Here is a 26,915-nt window from a genome sequence, read left to right on the forward strand (position 1 = left end):
ATTTCGATATTTCTTTCATATAAAATATCGCTATGTATTTTAATTTTTAGCAACTATTTTGGACCCAGTCGACGTGAAACCACCTGTCTTGTCTTAATAGTTATTATGCCTTTGTGCCTCTATAGCTTAGTTGACTTGGTCTTCCAAGGTGTATGTGCCCTTGAAATTATAAAACCAAAGTGTTCGCATAAGTAAAATGCGCGTCTTATATACACACTCGACCGAGCTTTTGTGTAGCGTATCATTTTATTTACAGCTGATCTCACGTAATTCTTGTTTAATTTTGCCGTTCTGATTTTCTATTTCATGTTTTGTGCGTTACTCAGCTTGTGCATTTAACTTCTCTTTAAGCTTCTCTTACGGCGAATATTTTTGGCAGTTCTTGTTTTCTTATGCTAACGCTACTTTGTTTTGATTCTTACAAAACGTGTTTTAAAACTACATTCGGTCGGTGGTGGTTTTTATTTATTTTGTTTGTTACGATAAATAAAATGCAAATATTCATCAAATTTAAAAAAATAAAAATAAGAAATATAATTAACAATAAATAAGGTGAGTTTATTTATCATTTATTTAATTATATTTTTATATTTCATTTCAATATCATTTCAGATTAGTTTAAGGTGTTATTAAGACTTGCAAGCGGTTTGGGTTTTGGTAAATTGTTTTGAATAAATATTTTAAATATTAATTAATCTATTTAATTCCAGATATTTGCAACATTTATTACCATTGAGTCTACTTTTTCCAAGTTTAAACATAAACATAAAAAAATTTGTCGTTTTATAAAAAAAACTGTGTTGTATTGATGTGTTTTAGTTCGTGTTGTTATTGTTTTTAGTGCACGTTTATGTAGGTGGAAATTTAGTGTAAATTTCCATCCTTACAACTGTAATGCCAGAATTGGTAAGGAGCAATGTTTGGAATTTAACCCAACTTTACTAGCCAATGGACTATGTGCTATGGATGACAAAGTAGATAGAAATGGCAGAAAACTACTTGAAATCTGTAATACGGTAGGTCTTACTGTGCTGAACGGAAGATGCGAGGGCGACAAAGATGGCAAGCATACATTTCACAGAGGAACTATTGCCACCACGATTGACTATGGTTTAGGAGCGGGGATCTGGTTGAATAGAATCAAAAATTTCATAGTGCAGGATTTTATTTACTCAGACCATCAGCCGATTACAGTAAGTGTCCACGCCGGGAAAATTATTTAGGAGGAAAATTCAGGTCTACAGTTGTTACCTAAACTATACTGGAACAAACGTATATATAATTTAACACTTAATCAACAAATTATTGGAGTAAATAGAGCGACAATATGCTCAACAAATGGAATTGAGTTTTTAATGAATTGTATAAATAATGCAGCAAAGCCTCTGCAACAAAAGCAAAAAACTGGCGTAAAACAAAACCAATGGTTTGACTCTGAATGTAAAATATTAAGAGATACATCTTTTCGATGGCTAAGAAGAGTTAAAAAAACAGGATTAAAGGAAGACATGACAAACTACAGTCAAGCAAATAAACGATTTAAAGAACTTCTACATCATAAAAGAGCGACTCACTATAATGAGCTAGCTATCTCAATAGCAACAGCAAAGGACAGTAAATCCTTTTGGGGCAAAGTTCGAAAACTGACTGGGACGAGCCATATAAAAAATGCAAAGCTAGACGCACTGGAACTGAGTAAACACTTTGAGCGGATACTAAACAACAGTATACATAATGAGAGTTTAAGTTATGAGATGCCCATACTTGAAATGAGTGAACTAGATAGAACGATTACAGTAGCAGAAGTCAAAAAAATATTGCACAAGTGTAAGGATAATAAAGCTCCTGGAGAGGATCGAGTACCTATGGAATTCCTTAAATATGCTTCGGATCTATTTATTGAAAATATGACAGCATCATTTAATTATGTCTACAACAGCGGCAATGTACCTGATTCTTTTCGCAAGTCGATTATCTTCCCATTGTACAAAAAAGGCAAGACAAAGAATCCAGAAAACTATAGGGGTATATCTTTTAACAATGCCATGGCGAAAGTATTTGCAAGTATTTTGAACGAGAGGCTACAAGAATGGGTTGATAACCATGCACTGTTAATTGAATTTCAATCAGGTTTCAGAAAAAATTATTCAACTGTGGATAACATTTTTATTTTAACTAATATTGCAAAAATGTATATTGACAAAAACAAAAAACTTTATGTTTTTTTCGTGGATTTCAAGGCGGCGTTCGATTCAATACTAAGAAATGCGCTCTTCTATAAGCTTAGGAACTTAGGATTGTCAACAAAAATGATGCGGATTATTTGGAGCTTGTATCATGGTAGTAAAGCAGCAGTGTGGGATAGAAATATTATTTCTGATTAGTTTCTTACACAGTCTGGGATTAAGCAAGGCTGTGTTTTAAGTCCACTTTTATTTACTTTATTTTTAGATGACCTGGTTAACTTTTTAAACGGTAGCATCATGATTGATGGCATGCAAATAAAGGTTCTGATGTATGCAGATGATGTGGTGCTATTTGCAGAATCACCAAGAGCCTTGCAGCTAATGATAAATAGACTGAACGATTACTGTAATACCTGGAATTTAGAAGTCAATATAGCAAAGTCAAAAATAATAATATTTAAAAAATATGCAAGGCGTCTTGCATGCGATGAAAAGTGGTACATTAACGGTAAATTATTGGAAGTAGTTAAGGCATATAAGTATTTAGGCGTTTGGATAACATATAATGCAACATTCAAAACACACATTAATAAAATAATCAAAACTAGCAATGAACAGCACATGGAGAAGAGCATTAGGCAATGATACGGTAGCTCTTCCAGTTAAATACAAAGTTTTCCAAGCTGCTGTCAACTCAATTATGAATTATGATTCCCAAGTTTGGGGTTAGAAAAATATAATGATGTGGAAAACTGCTGACTTATTTTATCAAACGTATTTTGCGTCTACCGGTCAACACGCCAGGCTACGCAATTTACCTGGAAAATGGCTTATCAACACTACATATCGGCACTTTAAAATCCCACTTTCAATATATTAACGCTGTTATGAAACACACAGATAGCAGACTTACCAAACGGCTTGCGACATACTTTGTAGGTAGAAGGAGTTCGTATTTTGCGGCATGGTTAAATTTAGCCGAGGAACATGAAGAAAATTTGAATTTAGAGGACATGAATGGTTGGATTGACTGGCAGCAGCGCATTCTCCTAAAACAGGATCAAAGTGATAGTGACCAATTTGTTTATAAGGCCAAAACAAGCTACTCTAGACAAACATACAGGGAACTAACTTACAATCTGGGGAAAATGAATTATTTTTATGATAAATATACTGTGGAAAATATTCGTACAATTTTCAAATCTCGTACTGAACTCATCAAACTCAATTATTTACCCTACGTAAGTGGTGCACTACCTGTTTGCAGCCTATGTAATAAACAGGAAACGGAAAACGTAAAACACTTTCTCGCAATTTGCAAAATTTTAAAGGAAATAAGATACAAGTATTTTGGGGAAACGACTTTGAGCCAAACAGAATTGCACGGTATCCTTAATGGAATGAACTGGCTAAATATATGCGCATATCTTAATCAAGCAACAAATTATAGATGAGATCTTTTAACCGCACTTATGTAAGCACACCAACAATATATACTAATTATAACATCAAACTCACTACAAGATTAGAGGGATTAGAAAAGTAGGCAATCGCTAGGTAAAGCTGACGACATTAGTCATAGCTTTAAGTAAAAAATGTATAAAGTATGGATAATGATTGTATGTTTTTTTAAATTATTAATAAAGAAGAACTAACTAACTAACTAACTTATGTATGGCAAAATTAATTTTATGAATTTAAGAGGAATTTTATCTATCCCAACGGCATTGGATTTAATACTCATTAAATTCGTAAAAACAATATCTTCACTGAAGCTGTAAAAGCTAAAGCTTCATTAACGTCAACAACAACCATATCTAAGAATACTGAAGAAAAGTTACCATTATCATCTACAGAAGAGACAAAGAAGTTGTTTAGAGCATTCGGCTCCACATTACATAATTTACATATATTCCTTATAACCCCAAGTATTTTGATATTATTCCAAAGGGTTTTAATAGATTAGGTACCATCAAGCTTAGATTCAAAGTTAACTGACTTAGTCTTATGAACAACTCTAGCAGCTACATTTTCAGCAATTCTAAACTTCATCCAGTCATATTTAGTAGGGTACTTTTTCCAAACTGCATATTTTCTATTTCTTAAACTTATAAAACGTTTTATTCTAGTACTGAACCATGGGGAAGAAACACTATTGACGGTAATAGTACGAAAAGGTACATAGCGATGACGAAGGCTAAGCAGTTTAATGCCTCTAACTTTTGATCAGCTGAAATACCAGACCAAAATTCATTCCATTCAATTGAAATAAGTTCACAAAATAAGCCCACTGAATCAATTGACTTAAAATCTAAAAAAGAAAATCTAATTGAAATGGATTTTTTAGCTTTCTTAAAGTCTAGTGTAATAAATAGTAAGTCGTAATCTGAAACAAATGAAATCTTTTCAAACAACAATAATTATATTAGAAACTGCGATAATGTCCAGAAAACTAGGCTTAACATTATTGGCATATATACTAGGTATGTTGCTATTGACGATACTTAAGCCCGACATAGCAATAAGATCATTTAAACGGGAAATATTACTTCAGTTTGAGAAAAGATCACTATTGAAATCACCAAGTACTGCTAGAAAGTCTTAAAGCCAAAGTTAAGAGCGATGGGTTGCAGTGAGTCAAAAAGGGAACGCAACTGAAGCGCTTGTGTGAATAATACACACACCCCACCAAAATTTTCTAAAAACCAACATTGGTGCATATGATAACGAATTCAATGTCAGACTGACCAGATACACCTACCAAATTACTTTTTAAATGAGACTTGCAATGAATTGCAAACCCACCTCCTCTCCTTTCCTTCCTATATTTGGCGGTACAAAATAAAATTGTTCAGCGAAAGATTTAAACTATTGATATCACTATTAAACCAAGTTTCCGAAACGCATATGACATCAACATCAGAGTTTTCAAAAACAGTCTTAATATAGTCAAATTTTAGATCAGTTAGGCTTCTAGGGTCGATAAGGGATCGAATCAGCGAAATACAAAGCTGAAACAAATGTTTTCACAGACGTAGCGTCCCTGTTTCTGGCGTCCGAGTATACGGCTGAATAACCGTTTTTATTATCTTACTTTAATAGTAAATGGTTTAAGAAATTCAGCAGCAAAGGGCAAGGTTGGAGGCCTATTTCGCGACCCAAAAAAAGTTCAATCTCAATGCTACAGGCAGCAGCCCTGTCACCAACCTAGGTTACTTTAGGCCAATCACTTACTGCAGATGAATATTCAAAACATTAACAGTTTAAATAGAAATATAAACCGGACTGATCTTTTGTTGACGACATCTGCATGCCCATGGATACGATTTGCCCCATGGAATGTTAATTCTCTCTTCCAAGTGGGTAAACTTGTCAAACTTGCCACCGAAGCTAAACGCCTTTATGTCTCAATCATTGGGATCAGTGAGATGCGATGGAATGGGAAAGGAGATTTTTCGAGCTCAAAAAGTGACCGCATTATCTACTCACGAATGAAGAACGATAGCTACCCACACATTCGTGGCGTTGGAATTTACTTTGAAACGCAAAAAATACAACATATCCCGGCTCGCCAGCGATAATACGAAAGAGAATTTTATTAAAAGCATTTTAAACAAAGGGCCTCGAATAGAAGCTGACGTGAACTCTACCACTGATATAAACGAGTTGTGGAATATGACTAAGCGCATGATTGAGGATACTGCAGAAGAAGTCATTGAAGCAGCTAGACGGGAAGATAAAAAATAGCTTACACCTGCATTTTGGTCTCTTGTTGAAGAAAGACGCCTCGCTAAACCACAATTAATTAATGCCCTAAGTGTTGAGCAAAAAGTTTGGGCACAAACCTTATACCAATCTCTAGTGAAAAATGTTAAGTATAAGACCATAAACGACAAACGTAGTTTTATGAACAGCATCACTGCTGAATCGGAAGCACTAATTCTAAGAGGCGATTTGAAAACACTGTTTAATGTCACACGAAACCTCACAAATAAACAAGTTTTAAAGAACGTCCCCATAAGGACAAGGGTGGTAGACTACTAACTACAGCCGATGAGCAAATTATTTGCTGGTTAACACTTCCAGGAAACTTCTACCACAGTTTTATTACGTCTGTGAACGTAAACACAACCTTATTCCCACGCACACGACCTTTAAGATCCATACCTACGAGTACCCCTGATAGAGATGAAATTGCGCAACCCATAATTCAACTTAAAAACAACAAAGCGGCGGGTACAAACAATCCGCCTGCTGAACTATTTAAAACTGACCTCCTTGTGCTAGCTGACATACTTAAACCTTCCTTCGACGAAATCTAGAATACTGAAGCTGTACCCTAAGAGTGAGAAGAAAGTTTGATTATCAAAATTCCTAAGAAGGGTGATAAGAGGGACTGTAACAATTGGCGAAGCATCTCGCTCATCTTCGACCCAATCCGAAAAGGGCAAGCGGATTTTAAACCTAATAGATCATACGTTGATCACATCAACAGCCTGTGCCTTATTATAGAGCATTGTAATGATTTAAACACCCCGCTGTTTCTTGTGTTCACCAACTTCGAAAAAGTCTTCCACTCTATGAACCGAAGTGCCGAAGTGGCGCTTGAAAGCGTAGGTATTCTTGAAAAAATCAGAAGCCAATATTAAGTCTACGAACGCTCATAATTTGCTTAAAAGCTCTACCAGCTACTAAAGCATTAAAGCTGTTTTTGTTTTTGAAGAATTCAGATTTTTGAAACTTTTATATACTTAATCTCCATATTGTTTTGATTTCTTATTGCCTGGAGGGTGTAATTTAGATCGCCTCCACGTGGTACACCCTGGGTAACGCCAAATGGTCTCTCAGTGTCCGGGAGAGACACTGTCCCTTTAATGGGCTCCAGTATCCGTCGACAACGATGTTAGTGATAAAATCAGCATCCTTTCCTCCGACGACGGAGGTAGTATTTTCTCGTCATCCGAACTGGTTGGTATTGCGCTGTCCCGCGAACACTCACCGATGTTCAGCGAGGTAAGCTGAACAGCACCGTTGTCGAAAACACTTAGGTATGTTGAAGATTGTGTAAATCAACCTCCAACACTCGAAATATACCTCGGAAGCCTAAATCCTCCGCCTAGCTGAAAAAGGAGAGGACATCCTTCTAATCCAAGAGCCTTGGGATTTGCGGTCTTAATGCAAACAAATACCGTATAGTATTCGTAGAAGGTCAAGGTAAACCCAGATCATGTATGTAGTAAAAAATAACATTAATGCCTTTTTACTCCCTAGATTTAGCAATAACGACAATATAGCCATGGCCATCGAACAGAGGTAAAGGCTCTCTGGATTGTCTCAGCTTATATGGCACATGATCATGGTGCTACTCCACCACATGATTCTCTAAGGCTTCTGAAGGTGAGTGTCTGTTTGATTTCATTCTTACAGGTAACTATATGATTGCTAATAAAGGCAGTGAACCGACCTTCATGACTTCTAATAGAAGGGAAGTACTCGACATTACCCTTATTAGCGAACATTCCTCAAATTTTCTCAAAAACTGGTCTGTATCATAGAACTGCTCCTTTTCGGACCATAGCCACATAATTTTTAACTTGGATCCGTTGATGAACTTTGAAATAATTAGATCACCCAAGCCAGTCAATAGGAAACGTACCGAATGGTCCACTTTTCGATCAACTCTTGAGTCTAGCTTACAGCCGGACCCCCCACTATACTTAACTGCGCCGATATCAAATGGAAAGTCGATCTCCTCAAGGCAGCAATTAAAGGCGCCACAGTAGCGGCTTGTAAGCCCTCAAAATTTCGTGACAAACCCAAACCTCCATGGTAGAATCTAGCTATTGTAGATCTCCGCAAATGTTGCAGAAAATTCTTCAATGAAGTCATTTACCGGTTAAATGGGCACTATATAAGGCAAAACTTAGGGAATTTAAATATGCCATTCGGCGGGCCAAAAGAGCAGCTTGGAAAAATTTCTGCGGTAACATAGAAACTTCTTCTGAGTCTAGTCGACTGCGCAAGATTCTCAACTCCCACAAGACCCTAGATTGTATCCGGGGTCCTAATGGTCAATGGACTAACTCTAGCAAGCAAACTAGATATTCTGCTAGACACTCACTTCCCAGGGAGGGTGGTTTCCGATGCTTACGCATTAACACAGTTCGCGCCACCTCCACTGGCAGTCTCCAATCCTTTTCAAGTGCCAACACGCAAATAAAGTGGGCCATTAAAACTTTTCAACTACACAAATCTCCAGGTCTGGACGGCATCATTCCTGCCGACATCCAACAAGGCGAATTTGTCATTCTTCCCTGGCTTCTGAGTATATATACAGTTGTCTCAAACTCATGTATGTCCCACGTTGCTGGAGAAGTGCTCGAGTAGTATTCATTCCCAAAACAGGGAGATCGACACACTCCACCGCCAAAGATTATAGGCCCATTAGTGTGTCCTGCGTCCGTCTGAAAGTACTAGAAAGGGTTCTTAATCTTCATAAAAGAAACACTATAAATCCCGGACTTTTTTCTTTATCACAGCATGCATATACTAAAAGCAAGCCTGTCGATACGGCGCTTCATGCACTCATTTCACAAGTTGATCATTCCATCTGTTCAATCATGAACATGAATTATTACGTTATGACTCCCGGCAGAATGTTCAATCATGAACATGAATTTAAATATTTTATTATTATAATTTACTATAATAATTTGTATTATTATAAATCCATTATCACCCAAATTCTTAGAATAATGTACTAAGGAAAAATATAGGTAAATAGTAAGATTTTTGAGCATCCGTATCTAATTATCACAATAAAATATATTCGTAAAAACAATAGGAGGATCATCCCTAGTGTTGGGACTTCCGTCCTTTTTAACCTTTTGTTGCAAACAATAAGAAAATGTAATACAGTCCATTAAAATCATATTATTTTAACCTTGATGTAAAAATTAGTCTTAAGATAATTTTGTATATATACACAACATTGTTTTAAATAAAATCAGTAACTACAAAATATTCAATCAGTGTACGTCAATAATATAATAGTACATTTTGGTCCTTCGACCCGGATATAGCAAGAGTGCTACATTCAAAGGAGAAGTGAAATAAAATAAAGAATCCACAAGTGATCCCTCACCAATGGTAAGACACTTGATTATATAATCTAATTTTGGAGCCTTACAAACTCTAAAATTCGAAAAATAAATCTATAGTTTTCACCCATCAGTGGTAAGAAACTATAGAAAATCAAAAGCATTGTCAGGGCAAAAGACTAATAAAAATAACAATAAGCATCGTAGCTGCAATAGAGCAGAAAAAGCAGCAAGAGGTGACTCTGTGGGAATACTTAGTTTCAATTGCTTTTAATAAAGATTTAATTTCAATTTCATTAATTTTTAGGGATTCATTGAATTCGTTTTGTATTCTTTTAAGATGTTCGTATTTTTAATCACACTTTCTTATATTTTTCTCAAAGTAAAGTATATGTTGGATATGTTGCATATAGTCTTCACATATAAAATTTATCATTTTATTATTTAAAATATTAATATTAAATTGTTTTACTCATGACACTTATCCTCACTGATTCCTATATGACACTTATGGCATTCTTTCATTTTTAAATCATATGTATTATATATTCAAAACAATATTTTCAATACTGTATTTGACATTTAACTGACTATATCAACAAACTATATTTCCTTCTATTTATTCAATTACACAATTAACAATTGCTTTTTGTGAAATAAAAATGTACCTTCCACAACACTAGTTTTTGTTTTTATTTCAAGCTGTAGCGACACTTTTCGTCGCTCCTTTCGCCGGGGTAATACTCAGGGGTTGGTCCTGGCTCGTTACAATAAATTTTTAAATAAGGAGACAGTGTTCAATTTTAATATTTGTTTATTGTGATGTTCTCTTAAAACTAACAAAGTTTATTTGTTAATATTTGTATGAAAATTGATATTTATTTTATTTGCTGAAATTATAATGAAAATTACGATACGGTTACAGTATAGTAATATATAAATACTATTATTCGTATTATACTATTATACTATTATTCGATGTAGCTGGTGTATTGTCTTTGATACCTGTTGCGGAAAATTGCTTATTTGTTATAGACGTTGTTATCTATGGACGTGTTCACGTCTATATATGGTTTAGCATCTGGGATATAAACGTGTTCACGCTTATGTACGGTGGTGGTAGGAGGAATAAAACGTGTTCACGCTTTATATTATGATTTAGTAACAAGATATGAACGTGTTCACGCTTATATTTGATACAGGGGAAGGATATAGACGTGTTCACGCTTATGTACGATTGTCCAAGTCCTTGGTGTGTTTTCGGTGTCTTCGAGAGGCTCTGCCTCCTTTAAGCAAATGCGTCTTCTTATATACCCATCGGACCAAACTGTAGTGTAGCGCAACTGTTTGTTTTACGGCTGGTTTGCATTTTGATGTCATTGTGTGCGTGTGAATTCTTGTTCTAATGTTTATTATTTTGTTTACAGCTGTTTTGACTTCGCCGTGCTTCATTTTAGCTGTGCGCACATTGCCCTCTCTTCTTTTAGCCGCTATATCTTTTGTTTTAATTTGACATTCGCTAGAACGTGTGTTCATGTTTGCTAAATTTTAAGTTGTAAATTAAGAAGAAGGTTATAATAAATAAACAAAAGTAATATTCATATTCCCTTGCTAGGTAGTCACCTTGTCGTGGTGTAGGGGCTTATTGTGGACTGAAGCATGTCATATGGAAGTCATGACATGATGATTTTTCATGTGACATGATTCAGCATACAAACTAAGAACTGCCGCCAACGCACAGGTTGAAAGTAGGTATCTACGATTCCTGATCAGTCGTTGAGGCTAGCTAGTGGACTTTAATGGACACTTGCTAATTGGTCAGTCATATAGGAAAGTGCGGCTATCTATCAGACCAATGACTCGCCTTCAGTACGGTCATGTCTCTGCTGTTTGTGGGTCGCCGATAGTCGGGCGGGGGTGTAGAAAATATAGTTTTCACATGAAATAAAATACAATACAACTGTATGCTGCGAGTGTGCATTTATTACTACTTTTAACAAAAAAGAATAATTCAATTATAAGTATAAAGTTAACAAAAAAAAAGAGATTAAAAATATTAATTTGTGATAAGAGATAAGTGATACTTATGATATTAAGAGATATTTTTTACATCCTGGGACCCGGCGAATCGCATATTAATTCAAGCGGATATAGTAGTTGAATAGGTCTTCTCATAATTTTCTGGTCTTTGAGTCTGACATCGCACGCTCTGGCACGCCCATCTCGTCCAATGTAAGTAGCTACCACCACTGCCATTCGCCAAAGAAGTCTTGATTGATGTTCATCTTTGACCAATACTACATCTCCAATATTTATAGATTTTGTTGGTTTAGATTTATTAAGATGAATTGAGCGTAATTGAGTTAAATATTCGTCCTGCCATCGTTTTAAGTAACGCTTTAAAATATAAGTTCGGGATTGCCACATTTTTGCTATAGTGCTGCCGTCAGACAAGAAATTTTCTTTGTTTAACACACCACATTCTCCCAAAAAATGTGCAGGTGTTAACGGCGCCAAATCGTTACAGTCAGTAGTAATATAGGTGAGTGGTCTTTGATTTACTACACTTTCTACTTCTGTTAGTAAAGTATCCATTTCGTAAAAAGTCAGCCTTGCTTTCCCAATTGCTGCCTTTAAACAGTTTTTTACAGTTCGTACAAGCCGCTCCCAAAATCCACCCCACCACGCTGCACGTTTTGGAATAAACTTCCACTTAATACCATTGGCTACAGCAAATTGGTTGATTCTGGTTTTCTCCATTAGTTGTTCAAGCTTTTGCACTTCCATACAACTTCTTTTAAAAATTTTCGCATTGTCTGATATAATAATAGAGGGGGTGCCACGCCTTGCAATAAATTTTCTTAGTGCGTTTATACAGCTTTCAACAGTTAAATCTGCTGCCAGCTCCAAATGGATTCCTCTAGTTGCTGCACAGGTAAACAACATTATATACGCTTTTTTAAAATCATTTTTGTTGTCAGTAGAAGTTATATATAATGGACCAGCAAAGTCTATGCCAGTGGTTTCAAATGGTTTGGATACAGTGACCCGTTCGATAGGTAAATCCGTCCAGTTTTCAGATGCATTTTTCCCATGCAGCCTTTTGCAAATTATACACCGCTGTACAACGCTTTTAATAAGTTGCCGGCCTTTAACAACCCAAAATCGCTTTCGAATCTTAGCTAAGGTAGCATTAATTCCACTGTGCATAAACTTTTGGTGCGCTTCCAAAACAATCAACTTAGATAAATATGACTCCTTTGGTAATATAATTGGATTGCTTAGATTTTCATACTCAGTCGTTGGTAAACGACAAGAAAGTCGCAGTAACCCATCTATTAAAACGGGATTCAATTGTAAAATTTTTGATTCCGCTCCAATTTTTTGTCCTTTCTTCAACGATATTATTTCTGACAAAAAATACTCACTTTGTGCACAACCAATCCAATAAACTTCCGCTTTATTTAATTCCTCTAGAGTCAAATCATCAATCTTCTCCAATTCAGTGTTGATAGATTGCTGAATTCCTTTATGTAACTCTTAACATTTTCCGTAAATTACTAAACTTTTGTATATCAAATATAGTTTCCTTAGATATATTGCAAACATTCTCTTCTTGAAGTACTTTTGTGATAAGAGTTGCGCTATCCTCAATTTTGCTTATATTCCATTCGTTGCTTTCCATGATAAGCCATGATGGACCCCATTTCCATAATTCTGACTGCATCAATTGTTTGGCTTTTATACCACGCGTTAACAGATCTGCTGGATTACATTTGCCATCACAATGACGCCAGTCATATACATTTGTTAGTTTGTTAATTTCGCTTACTTTTGAGCTGATATTTTGTTTTACGTGTTTACCGTCTCCAGTTATCCATTGCAGAGCTATACTTGAATCTGTCCACATGTTAATAGAAGAAAAATTTATGTTTAACTCAAGCTTTAAAAAATTTGCTAATCTGGCTGCAATAAGCGCGGCTGTTAGCTCTAACTTTGGTAAAGTGAGTTCGCTTTTATTTTTATTTTTAATAGGACTTACTCTGTTTTTAGAACATATAAGGCTTGTAAATAATTCGCCACTAGACAAAATTTCTCGTAGGTATGCAACAGCTCCGTATGCAATCGGGCTCGCATCTGCAAATACATGTAGTTGAATTGTTGACAAATTGGATCTTACCAGGCATCGACTAATAGTAAAATATTTTAAATTATGTAAATCATCACACCATTTATTAAAATCATCCGCTAAGCTTTCAGGTAAGGTAGAGTCCCAGTCTAAATTTTCTTTCCATATCCTCTGCAAAAGTGTTTTGATTTTTACAGTAAACGGACCTAAAAATCCTAAGGGATCATAAACTCCAGCCATAATCTTTAATACATTGCGTTTAGTGGGTCTTAAATTCCGAGAAATCTCTATACAGTGATCTAAATTTATAAATAAATTATCTTCATAAATGTTCCATAAAACGCCAAGCACCTTTTGTATCGGATGCTGCTCTTTATTATTTTCTTCAAATTTTCGTCGTAAGTCTTCGCTGTTGGAGGTCCATTTCCGCAAATTAAAACCACCTATTTTCATTATTTTCGTTGCTATGAGGTATAAATATTCAGCTTCTTGAACAGTTGATATACTAATTATTAAGTCGTCTACGTAAAATTAGTTTTTTAGTTTGTCACATATTAAACCATATTGCTCAACATTGCCTTGCAGATGTTGCTGCATTGTCGACGCTAACAAGAAAGGACTAGATGTTACACCAAAAGTTACCCTTGCCATTCGATAAGTTGCAATTTCCGCTGATTTGTTATCATCTCTTAAATTTTTATACCAGAGGAAACGATGACTATCTCTATCATTCTGATTTAATGAAATTTGTAAAAATGCTTTTTCTATATCTGCACTCATTGCAATTTTGTGACAACGAAATCTTAGCAATATCGAACTTAAATCTGCCAATAAGTTCTCACCTGAATCAAGCATATCATTGAGGGATCCATTCCTGGGTTACTTGAAGAGGCGTCGAACACAATGCGCATTTTTGTTGTAATTTTATCTTCTCTGTACACTGGACGATGCGGCATGTAATATGTTCTCTCATTACTATGGCCATCTGGTACTTCCTCTGCTATTCCAGACTTAATTAGCTCGTGTATTCCAGTGTCGTATTCGATTAGTTTATTATGATCTTTAAATAATTTAGAACTAAGAGTTTTGAGTCGATTTAGAGCATTATTTTTATTATTATGAAGGTAGACATCCTTATCATATTTCCATGGTAGGCTTACAGTATAACGTCCATTAATTTTCGCTAAATTTGCTTTTTTAAGAGGTTTTGTACATTCGGGGTATGATTTAATCCCAACGGATTCTAAATCCCAAAATTTAGAAACGTCAAAATCGTTTGAATCTTCGATAACATTCAATACATATTTCGTTTGAGTTTGATTATCTGAACAGCCTTGAATTGTCCAACCGAAAAATGTTTCAACTGCAACCAAATTCTCAGTAATATATTCACAATTATCAGAGTTGAATTGCCAATAATTGTCTTGGCCAATTAATAAATTAATACCAGTCATTTGTTTTACATTTGTGACTACATTTTCAGCCATGTTTTTAATTTTATCATATATGTCACCAGGAACTGGTATAACATCAGCACATATATTTTGCACAACTGAAGCATAAATTTCTTTAATTTCATCGGAATATTGGCTTTGCACTTTTAATATTACACGTTTTATTTGCTTAACTTTTCTATTGTGGCTACTTTGGCCAAACGAAATAATTCGTGTGTTATCAATACCTACAACCGGTAATTGTAGCTGCTTTGCCAAATATTCGGTAACATATGTTCCTTGACTTCCATTGTCCATAATCACTCTTGTTAAACATTTAGATTCATCACTTGAAACTATCGCTTTAGCGGTTTGTAAATAAACTTCATTTTTTCCAACATTTGACATTGTGTTCAGAGCTGCTGATGAATTTGATGTGCTCGTTTCAGGCAATGCTGGTTTTTCCGTTGTAGTTGTTACCGATTGGCGTTCAACCAAATTGTCTACGCTGTTTAATTTAAACGTTTTATTCTCACAAATGGCACTCATATGGCGACCACTGCAAATGGAACATTTTATCCACTGATTTTTACAAAATGTAGAAGTATGATTTGCCTTACCACATCTGAAGCACCTACCTTGACCTTTTAATATATTTTTCTTTTGATTAATTCCAATTGTTTTGTGTTTGCAATCACTTGTATTATGATTTGCGCGTTTACAAAAAATGCAATTTCTGTAAATTTGTTCAGAAGAATATAAACCAACGGCTGTGCCTCGTGCTGTCTTTGTTTTGTCATTTTCCCTTTTATCTGCATTGCAGTGAGTTGACATTGTTGCTTTTTCTAATGCTTCTACTTCAATTCTGATATGTTCTAATAACGTTATCAGCTGATCATCATATATTATTTTTGTTATGCTTTCACCTCTTTTTTTCTCTTTATGAAATTCTACTCTTATATTCGGAGGAATTGCTTTTAATATTAAAGAGTATACCATGATAGTATATTGAGAAGAAGGAACGCCGAGAGCCGTGAGTGTTCTAATTGATGATTTTGTTTCATTATACAAACTTCGTAAACCTTTTATATTTGATGATGAATGTACAGGTTGAATTTGGATGTACTTTTCGATTATCTTTTCTCTGTCTCCATATTCTTCCAACAACAAATTTAAAGCGTCTTTGTAACATGCTTCTGTTGGAATGAATCCCGCTATTTTCGCCGCTGCTTCACCGACTAACGCTTCATTTAAATAATTAAATTTTGTTGCTGCATCTAGCTTTTTATTATCATGTACAGCTACTTTAAATTGCTCCCAAAAGGGCAACCAACTTTCAAATGCTCCGTTAAATTTTTTCAATTCTATAGGTTTAAGTCTGACTCCATTACTGTTATTGGAATTTTCAAAGCCCTGAATTATACTTTCCTTAAGGTCTGAGTGAAATGGTTCGTTGCTGGAAATCTTCAGCCGCTGTATGTTGTATTCAAGTTTCGCAATAACTGCTATTGCTTTGTCATCATAATCAATTACTATGTCAAAATCTTTGTCATCCTGAACCATTTCATCAGCCTTTTTCAACTTTTCGTGGGCGTTCTGAAGCCGCTTCAGGTTAATAGCCAGACCTTCTTCAGTAATGTTATCAGGCTCGTTCAAATAATTATTGATCTGATTACACAACTTTGTAAGTTGTGTGCGGCACGATGTCCTATATAGTGGGTCGCTCATATTTTATGATGAATTTTATTTTACGATAAAATTTAAGTATTTAAGTTTCTTTTACACTCGCCCGTTAGATATTCTTCGTTTATAATTTTGATAGAAATTTCTTTTTTAATTCGCTTCTAAATTTTACGATAAAATTTAAGTATTTAAGTTTCTTTTACACTCGCCCGTTAGATATTCTTCGTTTATAATTTTGATAAAAATTTCTTTTTTTTTAATTCGCTTTTTAATTAAATCGCTTTTTACTTGCACTATTATATTAGAATATCGACAGTTGTCTTCCCGGGTTTCGGCACCATGTAGAAAATATAGTTTTTACATGAAATAAAATACAATACAACTGTATGCTGCGAGTGTGCATTTATTACTACTTTTAACAAAAAAGAATAATTCAATTATAAGTATAAAGTTAACAAAAAAAAAAAGAGATTAAAAATATTAAGTGATATTTATAAGAGATAAGTGATATTTATGATATTAAGAGATATTTTTTACAGGGGGAGAAGGAAAACTCCCTAGGGCAGGGTCTGTACATATTCTAGGCTCCCAAGGCTAGGTCTTGATAGACTGGAGTATGAACAAACCTATTGCCCCAAACAAATCCCCTAAACTCACAGTGGAACAGCTATGCTGGTGAACTTACTTGACAGGGTAGAGTCAAGCTTAATAGCGAACTCCGTATCAGGTCTGGCAAACCTACGGTTTCAATTTGTCCATCCCATGGGGGCGCTCATGGGTGACCAACCTGCACGGTTTATTAAAACTTATTCTAAACAACATTTTCAATTCTATGGACTGCACACCTTTAAATGTGCAAAATATGGCTTTACACAGCCAAAACTTATCACTGACCGAGAGGGCACCTGGTACCATCGACAGTGAACAACTTGTTGGAGAGGGCACCTGGTCCTCTACCCGACAAGCCGGAGGAAATGGACATTCTACTTAGCCAGGAGTCGGCTGGAATGTCTATTTCCTCGGAACAGGAGAGAGATCTTCTGGAGCCTGGTCCAACTAAAAAGACTCAAACGAGGGTGAAGCTATCCGGCGCTGAACGCAAAAGGTTGAAGGCTTTACTTGCCAAGTGCATCCCGTTGGAAACAGCAAGGTCCTTGGCAATAAAGCCGGCCACTGCGACTAACGAAGGGCAGGCAACAGCAAAAAGATCCCGATCGGACAGCTCTACACCAACATCGAGCTCAAAACCGACAAAGCGGATTGCATTACAGGGCAAGAAAGTTGATAACAAATCAACAGTGCCTGCAACTGCTTTGCCGATTTTCAGTAGGATGAAGGAAGTAGAGACCTCACACGGGGGCAAACCTGGTCCCAGTAGAGAGGTGGCAACGGTATCTGTGGGGCAGGCTAAACAGAGTACTTCTTCCGAAGACCATTGTTCAAAGCCTACCCTAGCAGAGACTGTTCGCTCTAAGAAGATCGGTATACTACCGCACAACTTCCCAGAGGGCATTTGGTCCAATGAGGACATTGGCAAGGTGCAGAAATGCATCCTCGACAAGATGTACGAAACTTGTCGAGCTCCTGGGTTGAAGCCCCAGACCACTGTAACTTGGTCTAAAGAGACAATCCCAGCTTTGAAGCCGTGGGAAGAAGCCCAACTGAAGGTAGTGGACGAGGCAGAAGTGCCAAAGTCTGAAATCTATGTTGGCTACTTCGCAGGCTCAGCTTCCTGGCAAAGTGACCGTATTCTGGGACAAATTGAGTGCCAAAATTCGGGCATGCGTGTCGGGATCCTATGTCGTCCGAAATGGTCGGAAAGCTGGGCAATAAAGTCTTCTATGGACTTAGCAGTGCCGTGCTGAGACGAAGACATAAAGGAAACAGAGCAAAGGAAGTGGATGAGCGATCAACAACATCTGCGGCTTGTGCTCAGTCAAGCAACCAGAAGCCGAAAAGACCCGGAGGCCGCGGAATTGCTGCGCGGTACGAAGGGCGCCAAGGTCTGCAAGGGCCAGTCTGGGATATAATGTCCCGGACTCCGCCATATCCGCAAAACTCTGGGAGGTAACTTCATTGCCTCCAAATTAACCTCCACCGGGGTATAACAGCTTCATATAGGCTCAGTGCCCTGGTGGAACAACACTGTCTGGATTTTGTGGCCATCCAAGAACCATGGGCCACAAAGGGGCGCATAAACGGTCTACAGACAAAAACGTGTAAGTTAATCTATGATAATAATGTTGATCGTCCTAGAACGGCGATAATGATTAACAAAACCATTAAATCTCTTCCAATTACAGAGCTCATACAGCGTGATCTGGTGGTGGTACAGACAGAAGAGCCTAGTACTAGGGGGACGAGAATAATTGTTTCTGCATCTCTGTACTTCCGTGGCGACGCAGAGGAAGCGGTGTCTCTCGAGCTCTAGCAGCTTATAGAATACTGCCGTATCCGAAATCTACAGTGGGTAATGTGCTACGACGCCAACGCACACCGTATGGGGAAGCACAGACAAAAAGTACACGAGGTGAGTCACTTTTTGATTATATCACAACTAACAATTTAATGGTAGTTAATAAAGGTAACGAACCTACTTTTGTAAATGCGATAAGGGAAGAGGTATTAGATCTCACTTTAGCAAGCGCATTTATATCTAATAACATTTTAAATTGGAGGGTGTTGGAGGAGAACTCCTTATCAGATCACAGATATATACGCTTTGATTTGGAATTGGAAGTTGAAGACACTTTCGAAATAAGAAATGTTAGGAAGACCAACTGGTCTCTATATAACTTCTATTTAGAACAAAACATTAGTTGCCTTGGGAATAGGATTACTAATTGTCAGGAACTAAATCTTGAGGTTAACAAACTAGAAAATATTATGACAGGGGCTTTTGAAAATGGCTGCGAATTTATCAAAAAGAAACGTTCTAGGAACGTCCCATGGTGGAATAGGGAACTTGATATTTTACGCAAAAAAGCCCGCCAGCTCCTTAATAGCGCCAAGTCCAATGGGGACTGGGCATCTTACAAGTGTGCCTTAACGGCTTACAATAAGGAATTGAGGAAATTAAAGAGGGAATCATAGAAGAGGCACTGCGAGGAGACTGAAACACTTCCTGTGGCTGCGAGACTCCAGTAATATCTAAATAAAGACCACTCAAATAGCCTCTCTACATTAAAGAAGGTTGACGGAAGCTTTACCGTAAGTCTGGAAGAAACGGGAAAGCTTTTGCTGGACACTCATTTTCCAGCCTGCGCCATGTATACTGAGACTACGGAAACCATCGAGGATACTCGTTTCTTATTGGTTACACGAAGAGATCTTTCACTGGCCCGTAAAATCTTTACAGTCAATAAAACTAAATGGGTCATTTCCACTTTCAGCCCGTTTAAGTCACCTGGTATCGATAATATACAACCGTGTCTTCTTCAGAAAGGCGTTGATATATTAGCACCGATATTAACAAACCTATTTAGGATATGTCTAGAATTAGGCATAATACCTGTTTATGTTTGCATTTAATTAATATTATTTAATATTTTTGTTTTTTTTTGTTATTTGGTTACATGTGTTTACATATTATTTGGGCCAACACTGCGACCAGTCATTGACCAACGAAAAGTACAATTTTGCATTATCAGCTTTTCTTGTTGGTCAATGCACTGAAGAAAGTGTGTAATATGTTGGCCTATAATTATGTCACCAAAGCGTAGGCAAATTTATTTATTTGTGAATTATGCATTAATATTTATTGTTAATTAATGCATAATTTAATAGCTTTTTTATAAAATAATTTTTGTATAAATATAAGAAATAATTTTAATAAAGTTCAGAAGGAAAAGAAAAAGAAACGAAATCAATTATAACTTTCTTACTTTCTCGTATCGATTACTTTGGGTTTCAAGTGCTCAAACTAATCAACATAGAAAATACAAGTAGTTTGAGTTATAAGTGCTCAAACTACTTTACACACAAAAATTGGCTACCAAGCTAACACAGATTAAGGATCTGGGTTAGCACCAAGTAGCGTACATTTTTTGGTGACCCCGAAGTGATTATTGATATAATATCAATTTTCATTTCATTATCCTGACGAAGAACACTTCAAAGGAGTCAACTGTCTACCAAAAGGTCTACTCATTAACCATTTGAAGTATTTATTGGAATTTTCGGACCGAAAATTCAAACATCGCTGTGGATGCGTTATTAAAGAAGCAGTCAGAGCTCGGTACAGAGATTGAGCGACTGATAACCAATTTCAAAAAGGATTCTAGTACCCGCAAGCAGGATACCACATATTATGAAGAACGACTCAAGAAGCTAAATTTCCTATGGAATGATTTTGAAATAAATGATGTTGAAATCAAAGCATTGCCACATCCTGAACTCGAACACGAATATTTCAGTACAGGTTACTTTGAAAAAATCTCCAATCTAGTAATCAAATATGATGAACGATTCAAGTTGGAGAAATCAAGGCTACTCCTGAAACCACAGGACGGGAAGCCAGTAGTAAGCCCAAGAGGGTCAAACAAAGCTACATCGCTCATGCGAAACATCAAAAAGCAATCCTCATTAATGCATGCATTACGCGCAAGCATAGATGAAATTTATGAGGAAATTACCATAAAACATCATCCTAGTTATTATGATCTGAAATATTCTCTGATAGAAAAATATCAGAAGGATCTGAGGAATAACAATGATGAAATATGGCTATCAGCCGACGCAGAAGACATCGCCGGATATACTTGGGATCAATACTATTCAACGTATAAAGATGCCCAAAAAGCGTTAATATATTGAAAACAACACAGTCAACCAACTGAAGGATTGACGTCAGAGGGGCCTACAGCAACTCAACAAATCAGACTTCCAAAAATAGTTTTACCAACATTTGATGGAGACTATTTGAAATGGATTGAATTTAGAGATTTGTTTCAACAATTGATCCATGATCAATCAATAAGCGCAGCCCACAAAATGTTCCATTTATCTACAAACTTGGCAGGTGAGCCGAAAGCCCTCATACGGCATCTGCCAATTTCCGAGCAAAATTATAATATAGCTTGGGATATTCTGTCAAATCGGTATGACAACAAACGACTCTTGGTGACAGCATTACTAAATAAATTGTTATCACAACCAAATATAACAATTGAATCAGCAAGCAGTCTTAAGGGCATACATGATGTTACAAAAGAATGTTATTATGGATTAGCAGCTCAAGGTATTGATGTTAAATCTTGAGACGCCATAATGGTTCACGTAATTATTAGAAAGCTAGACAAAGCTTCACATACAGCATTCGAGCAATCGTTAGAAGACAGCCGAAGAATAATTTCATTAAAAGAATTATTGCGGTTCCTAGAAGGAAGATTTCAGGTATTCGAATCAATGACGAATGGAAACCACAAACAAAGTCACAAACCACGACATCCAGCAGTAGCACTTGCAGCTACAGACTCAGTATCAAAATGTATTACTTGCAATAGCAGTCATCAATTATTTTCATGTGAAACTTTTAAACGTAAATCCATACAACAGAAATATGATTTACTAAAACGTCATAAATTATGCACAAACTGCATGAAACCTGGTCATATGGCATTATAATGCTCCAGCAGTGGTTGTACTATATGCCAAAGAAGACATAATATACTGTTGCATCAAAATAGACACCCAGTTCAACCATCAAATCATAAGTTAGTTGAAAACACTTCAAGGCCACTTGCACAAACAACTCTAATGTCATCCATCAAACATGGTCATACCAGTTGCGTTCTCTTGGAAACAGCAAAACTTTTAGCCTCCAACTCTAATGGAAGAACAGTCGAGTGCAGAGCAGTATTGGATTCAGGTTCACAAATAAATATTGTGACTGAACGACTGGCATCCAGATTGGGTCTGCAAGTAAGCTCCAGTTCGATTTGCATCGAAGGCATAGGGATAGGTAAATTGAGTTCTAAAAGTCGTACAACAGTTTCTGTGCAATCAAAAGTGACCGATTACAAAACAATACTTGAAGCATTTGTGTTGCCAAAAATTGTATCCAATCAACCATCGCAACACTTACAAATTTCAAATTGGAATCTGCCCAATAACATCCAATTAGCAGATCCTACATTCTATAAGTCTGACAAAATTGATATGTTGCTTGGAGCAGAATTTTATCATCAACTCCTAAGTCCTGGTCAAATACAACTTTCAAGGGAACTACCAATTCTACAGAACACTGTGCTCGGATGGATCGTATCTGGAAAAATCCAAAATGCTAACACAATGATTGCAACATGTAGAATAGCATAAGAAGATAGTTTAGAAAATGCAATAGAACAACTTTGGAAGGTTGAAGAAGTTGATACTCACTCAAAGGTCTTGTCAATAACAGAGCATCATCCATCATTTGATGCATCATCCAAAACAACATCAGGGCAATCTCTCAACGATTTACTACACACCGGACCAACTGTTCAAAGTGAATTACTATCTATTTTATTACGATTCCATCTTCCTCGTTATGTGTTTACAACAGACATTGAAAAGATGTACCGACAAATACTTGTACATCCAGAAGACAGACAATGTCAGCTTATCGTTTGGAGAAATGAACCAAGTCAACCTATAAAATACTTTGAACTCAACACAGTAACATATGGTACTAGATCAGCACCGTATCTAGCAACCAAATGTTTGCAAGTTTTGGCTGATGACAATATGCAAAATTATCCATTAGGTGCATCTGCTCTCAAACAAAACTTCTATGTAGATGACTGTTTACACGGGGCAGATAGTCTGAGAACATTGTTAGAAACTCAGAGTCAATTAAACAAAATACTGACAGCAAGCGGTTTTAAATTGCGAAAATGGTGCGCAAATCATCCAAGTCTACTACAAGGAATTCCACACGATGACTTAGAAGTCAATTTAGATTTAGAAAATAATAACGATACAACAAAAACTCTTGGATTATCCTGGTGTCCAAAATCTGATAGTTTATGCGTGAAGGTTAAATTAGAACCTGTTTGCAGCACGACGAAGCGCAGTGCAACCTCAGATATAGCAAGGCTATTTGATCCACTAGAACTTTTGTCACCAGTTGTGGTGATGGCAAAGATCTTTATTCAAGAATTATGGAATTTAAAGATGGATTGGGATGAAAAACTGCCGACTGAATTACATAAACAGTGGTTAGAGTTCCTGAACAATTTGACAAAAGTAAATTGTCTGCAGATATCTCGTCATATTTTCAAGGGCGAAGTTCCTGCCAACATTCAATTACACATCTTTACAGATGCATCAGAAAAGGCAAATGGCGCTGCGGCGTATTTGCGACCAATGCTTCAGAATGGTCAAATTATTGTACGATAATTGTGCGCCAAATCTCGGGTTGCACCTTTGAAAAGGTTGACGTCACCTCGTCTCGAACTTTGTGCAGCTGTGGTTGGTGCAGAACTAGCAACAAGAATAAAGAACGATCTACAAATAAGAAATTACCAGACGTTCTTTTGGTGTGATTCACAAATAGTGATATCATGGATCAACTCTCCATCATCAAAATTTCACACTTTCGTTGCAAACAGAGTAAGCAGCATTCATCAATTAACAGCCACAAGTCAGTGGCGCCACGTCAGTTCGGAACACAATCCAGCTGACATTTTATCAAGAGGCCTTGCACCCCATAAACTACAGTCATCAAATATGTGGTTTTATGGACCTATGTTCTTGCATGGTCGGGAAGAACTGTGGCCTTCAAAACCGTCATCAGCGTTAAAATCCGAAATCCTCATTGATTCTGAACGGAAGAAGGAAACTCAGGTATCTACATTGTCTGTTGTTGAAGGCACAGCAAATCCTGAAAAGTTCATATACTCAATACGACACAACAACTCATTTGGAAGACTTCAACGGATATTATCGTATATATTAAGATTCGTAAAAAGAACCAGAAGAAAACAAAATGATTATTCAAGCAATTTTTTGACTCCAGATGATCTAGATGCAGCACATCAGGTCATCATCAAAAGTATTCAATATGCAGAATTTAAAAATGAAATCAAAATTATGAAATCTAATGGAAGAATAAATAAGTCCAGTGCATTGGCAGCACTGGCACCTTTTATTGATAATACGTGCATCATAAGAGTTGGTGGACGTTTGGATGCAGCCTCATTATCGTATGACGTCAAACATCCTATGTTGTTGCCTTATAACGACCCCATTGTCAAATTAATAATGGAACAAGTCCATAAGAAATACATGCACTGTGGTCCGCAGTCTCTCCTAGCTAACATGCGTCAACGATACTGGCCAATTAAGGGCAAATTGATGGCAAGGTCAATAGTACAACATTGTGTACGTTGTACTAAAGTAAGACCACGATTTTATGAACAACTGATGGGTAATTTGCCAGCGACAAGAGTACAACCTGGGCGACCATTCCTCACCACTGGAGTGGACTTTTGCGAACCTTTTTGGATACATTACAGAATCCGAGGCAAGAAACCACACAAGGCATACATTGCTGTGTACTGTTGTTTTACAACTAAGACAGTTCACCTCGAAGTAGTTAGCGATTTAACCACAAATGCATTCATCGGATCGCTGAAACGTTTTATTGCTCGAAGAGGACACTGCAAAAATTTGTTTTGTGATAATGCCACAAATTTCGTGGGAGCACGCAATCAATTACTTGAACTTGCAGACTCAATTCAAATAAGCAAGGCGCAAGAGAAGATAATTAACGAATGTAATGAAAGAGGAATAACATTTAAATTTATACCTCCTCGTGCACCACACTTTGGTGGACTGTGGGAAGCAGCAGTCAAATCAGCAAAACACTTATAGATACGAAGTACTAAGACGACTTCACTAACATATGAGGAACTAGAGACTGTGATGCAAATGTCCAATCAGGAAATATAAATTTGGTGACAAGGTGGAAATTAGTTTCTCGCCTCAAATTGGACTTTTAGGAACGTTGGAAAACCGAGTACCTCACTGAACTACAATGTCGACACAGATGGAAAGCAGCCAATCCAAATATAAAAGAAGGTACCCTTGTAATCATCAAGAAAGATGATGTTCCTACATTAAAATGGCCGCTTGGACGTATTTCAAAGGTATATAAGGGAGATGACGGTCTTGTTCGCGTGGTTGATGTTAAAATGGCTTCAGGAACTCTAAGACGTCCTTTGACAAGACTAGCGCCTCTGTTTCCATCCGATGAACAATCTCCTGTTTCTGATGAACAACTTTCAAAAAGTTTTACAAAAGCGAATTCGAAAACACCACACGAAGGCGCAGATGCCATTGGTATCAGGGAATTCAGTGAATGTAACACGTTTCGACAATAATTTAGGAATATACATTGAATCCATTGGCTTGATGAAAGTAGCAACGGCAGAATGGAAAATGATTGTTTACTATGATCTTCATCCATATTGGACCGAAATGGACTCCTTGAACAACGGGACTAAAACCATCAAACGTTTATGTTCAGAATTGCAAACACATACAGCATGTACTTCTCTCTATACTCATTTTAAACATGTAAGAGATTAGTTGTTGCAAGACCAAACATTATTATATAAAAGCCGGAACAAGCGAGCTGCAATTAACATAGTAGGAAATATTGCACACACCTTATTCGGAGTGCTTGATTCAGACTACGCTGAGAGCATGTCTGACACAATAAATCAACTTAACAGTAGAGATGATTATGCAATGCAGTTAATTCATAATCAAACATCTATTATAGATTCCACAATAAATATAATCAAACGAGATGAAGTTACCATGCAGTCCCGAATGAATCATTTGCAAAAGCAGGTTGATGAGTTTCAGAATAGAATTGGAACTGCAACAGAACAGATACATGTCACTCAATTACTACTTTCATTATCTGCAGAACTCACATTAATGGTATCCAATCTTCAACACATCCAGTCGGAGATAATTAATGTGCTTACAGATACACATCATGGGAAAATCAGTCCACTGCTATTAACTCCTGATCAATTAACAAAGGAGATTAACAGAATCAAAGGCCACTTACCATCATCGCGTACATTACCGTTCACAGAAGACAATTTGACCGATTTTTACAAGCTAATGAAAGTGAAGTCAACAATTAAAAATCAGCATGTATTATTTTTAATACAACTACCACTGCTAGACAAGCAGCAATTTGAATTGTTCAAGACAACACCGATACCGGTTGTAATAAACAAAACCATGATAATTATCAAAACTGAAGTGGAGTACTTGGCAACCAACACTTACAACCAATGCTTACATTTGGACCTACGTGCATCATTAAAAACGCAGAAATAACCATACATGACCACTATTTTATGTCCAGCACTGTATCCAC

At 36.6% G+C, this 26,915-nt stretch overlaps 5 protein-coding genes across 5 annotated transcripts; 3 read left to right on the forward strand and 2 right to left on the reverse strand.

Moving 5' to 3' along the window:
• Positions 1-11,392: 11,392 nt before the first annotated feature.
• Positions 11,393-13,196, reverse strand: LOC119665767. Its single transcript, XM_038075012.1, has 2 exons — positions 12,894-13,196; positions 11,393-12,823 (listed from the first exon to the last, which is right to left on the reverse strand). Exons 1-2 carry the CDS (start codon positions 13,194-13,196, stop codon positions 11,393-11,395), a joined length of 1,734 nt encoding a protein of 577 aa, XP_037930940.1.
• Positions 13,197-13,324: 128 nt separating this feature from the next.
• LOC119665768 lies at positions 13,325-16,576 on the reverse strand. The gene is made up of 5 exons (XM_038075013.1): positions 15,922-16,576; positions 14,258-15,723; positions 13,994-14,147; positions 13,467-13,936; positions 13,325-13,423 (listed from the first exon to the last, which is right to left on the reverse strand). Exons 1-5 carry the CDS (start codon positions 16,574-16,576, stop codon positions 13,325-13,327), a joined length of 2,844 nt encoding a protein of 947 aa, XP_037930941.1.
• A 5,223-nt stretch (positions 16,577-21,799) lies between these two features.
• On the forward strand, positions 21,800-22,156 carry LOC119665769. Its single transcript, XM_038075014.1, has one exon. The coding sequence runs from the start codon at positions 21,800-21,802 to the stop codon at positions 22,154-22,156; it is 357 nt and encodes a 118-aa protein (XP_037930942.1).
• A 2,085-nt stretch (positions 22,157-24,241) lies between these two features.
• Positions 24,242-25,387, forward strand: LOC119665770. The gene has a single exon (XM_038075016.1). The coding sequence runs from the start codon at positions 24,242-24,244 to the stop codon at positions 25,385-25,387; it is 1,146 nt and encodes a 381-aa protein (XP_037930944.1).
• Positions 25,388-25,846: 459 nt separating this feature from the next.
• Positions 25,847-26,875, forward strand: LOC119665771. The gene is made up of 2 exons (XM_038075017.1): positions 25,847-26,063; positions 26,301-26,875. Exons 1-2 carry the CDS (start codon positions 25,847-25,849, stop codon positions 26,873-26,875), a joined length of 792 nt encoding a protein of 263 aa, XP_037930945.1.
• Positions 26,876-26,915: the final 40 nt, after the last annotated feature.

Source organism: Teleopsis dalmanni, chromosome 1 (assembly GCF_002237135.1).
Source record: "Teleopsis dalmanni isolate 2A chromosome 1, ASM223713v2, whole genome shotgun sequence".
NCBI classification, from domain to species: Eukaryota; Metazoa; Arthropoda; class Insecta; order Diptera; family Diopsidae; genus Teleopsis; species Teleopsis dalmanni.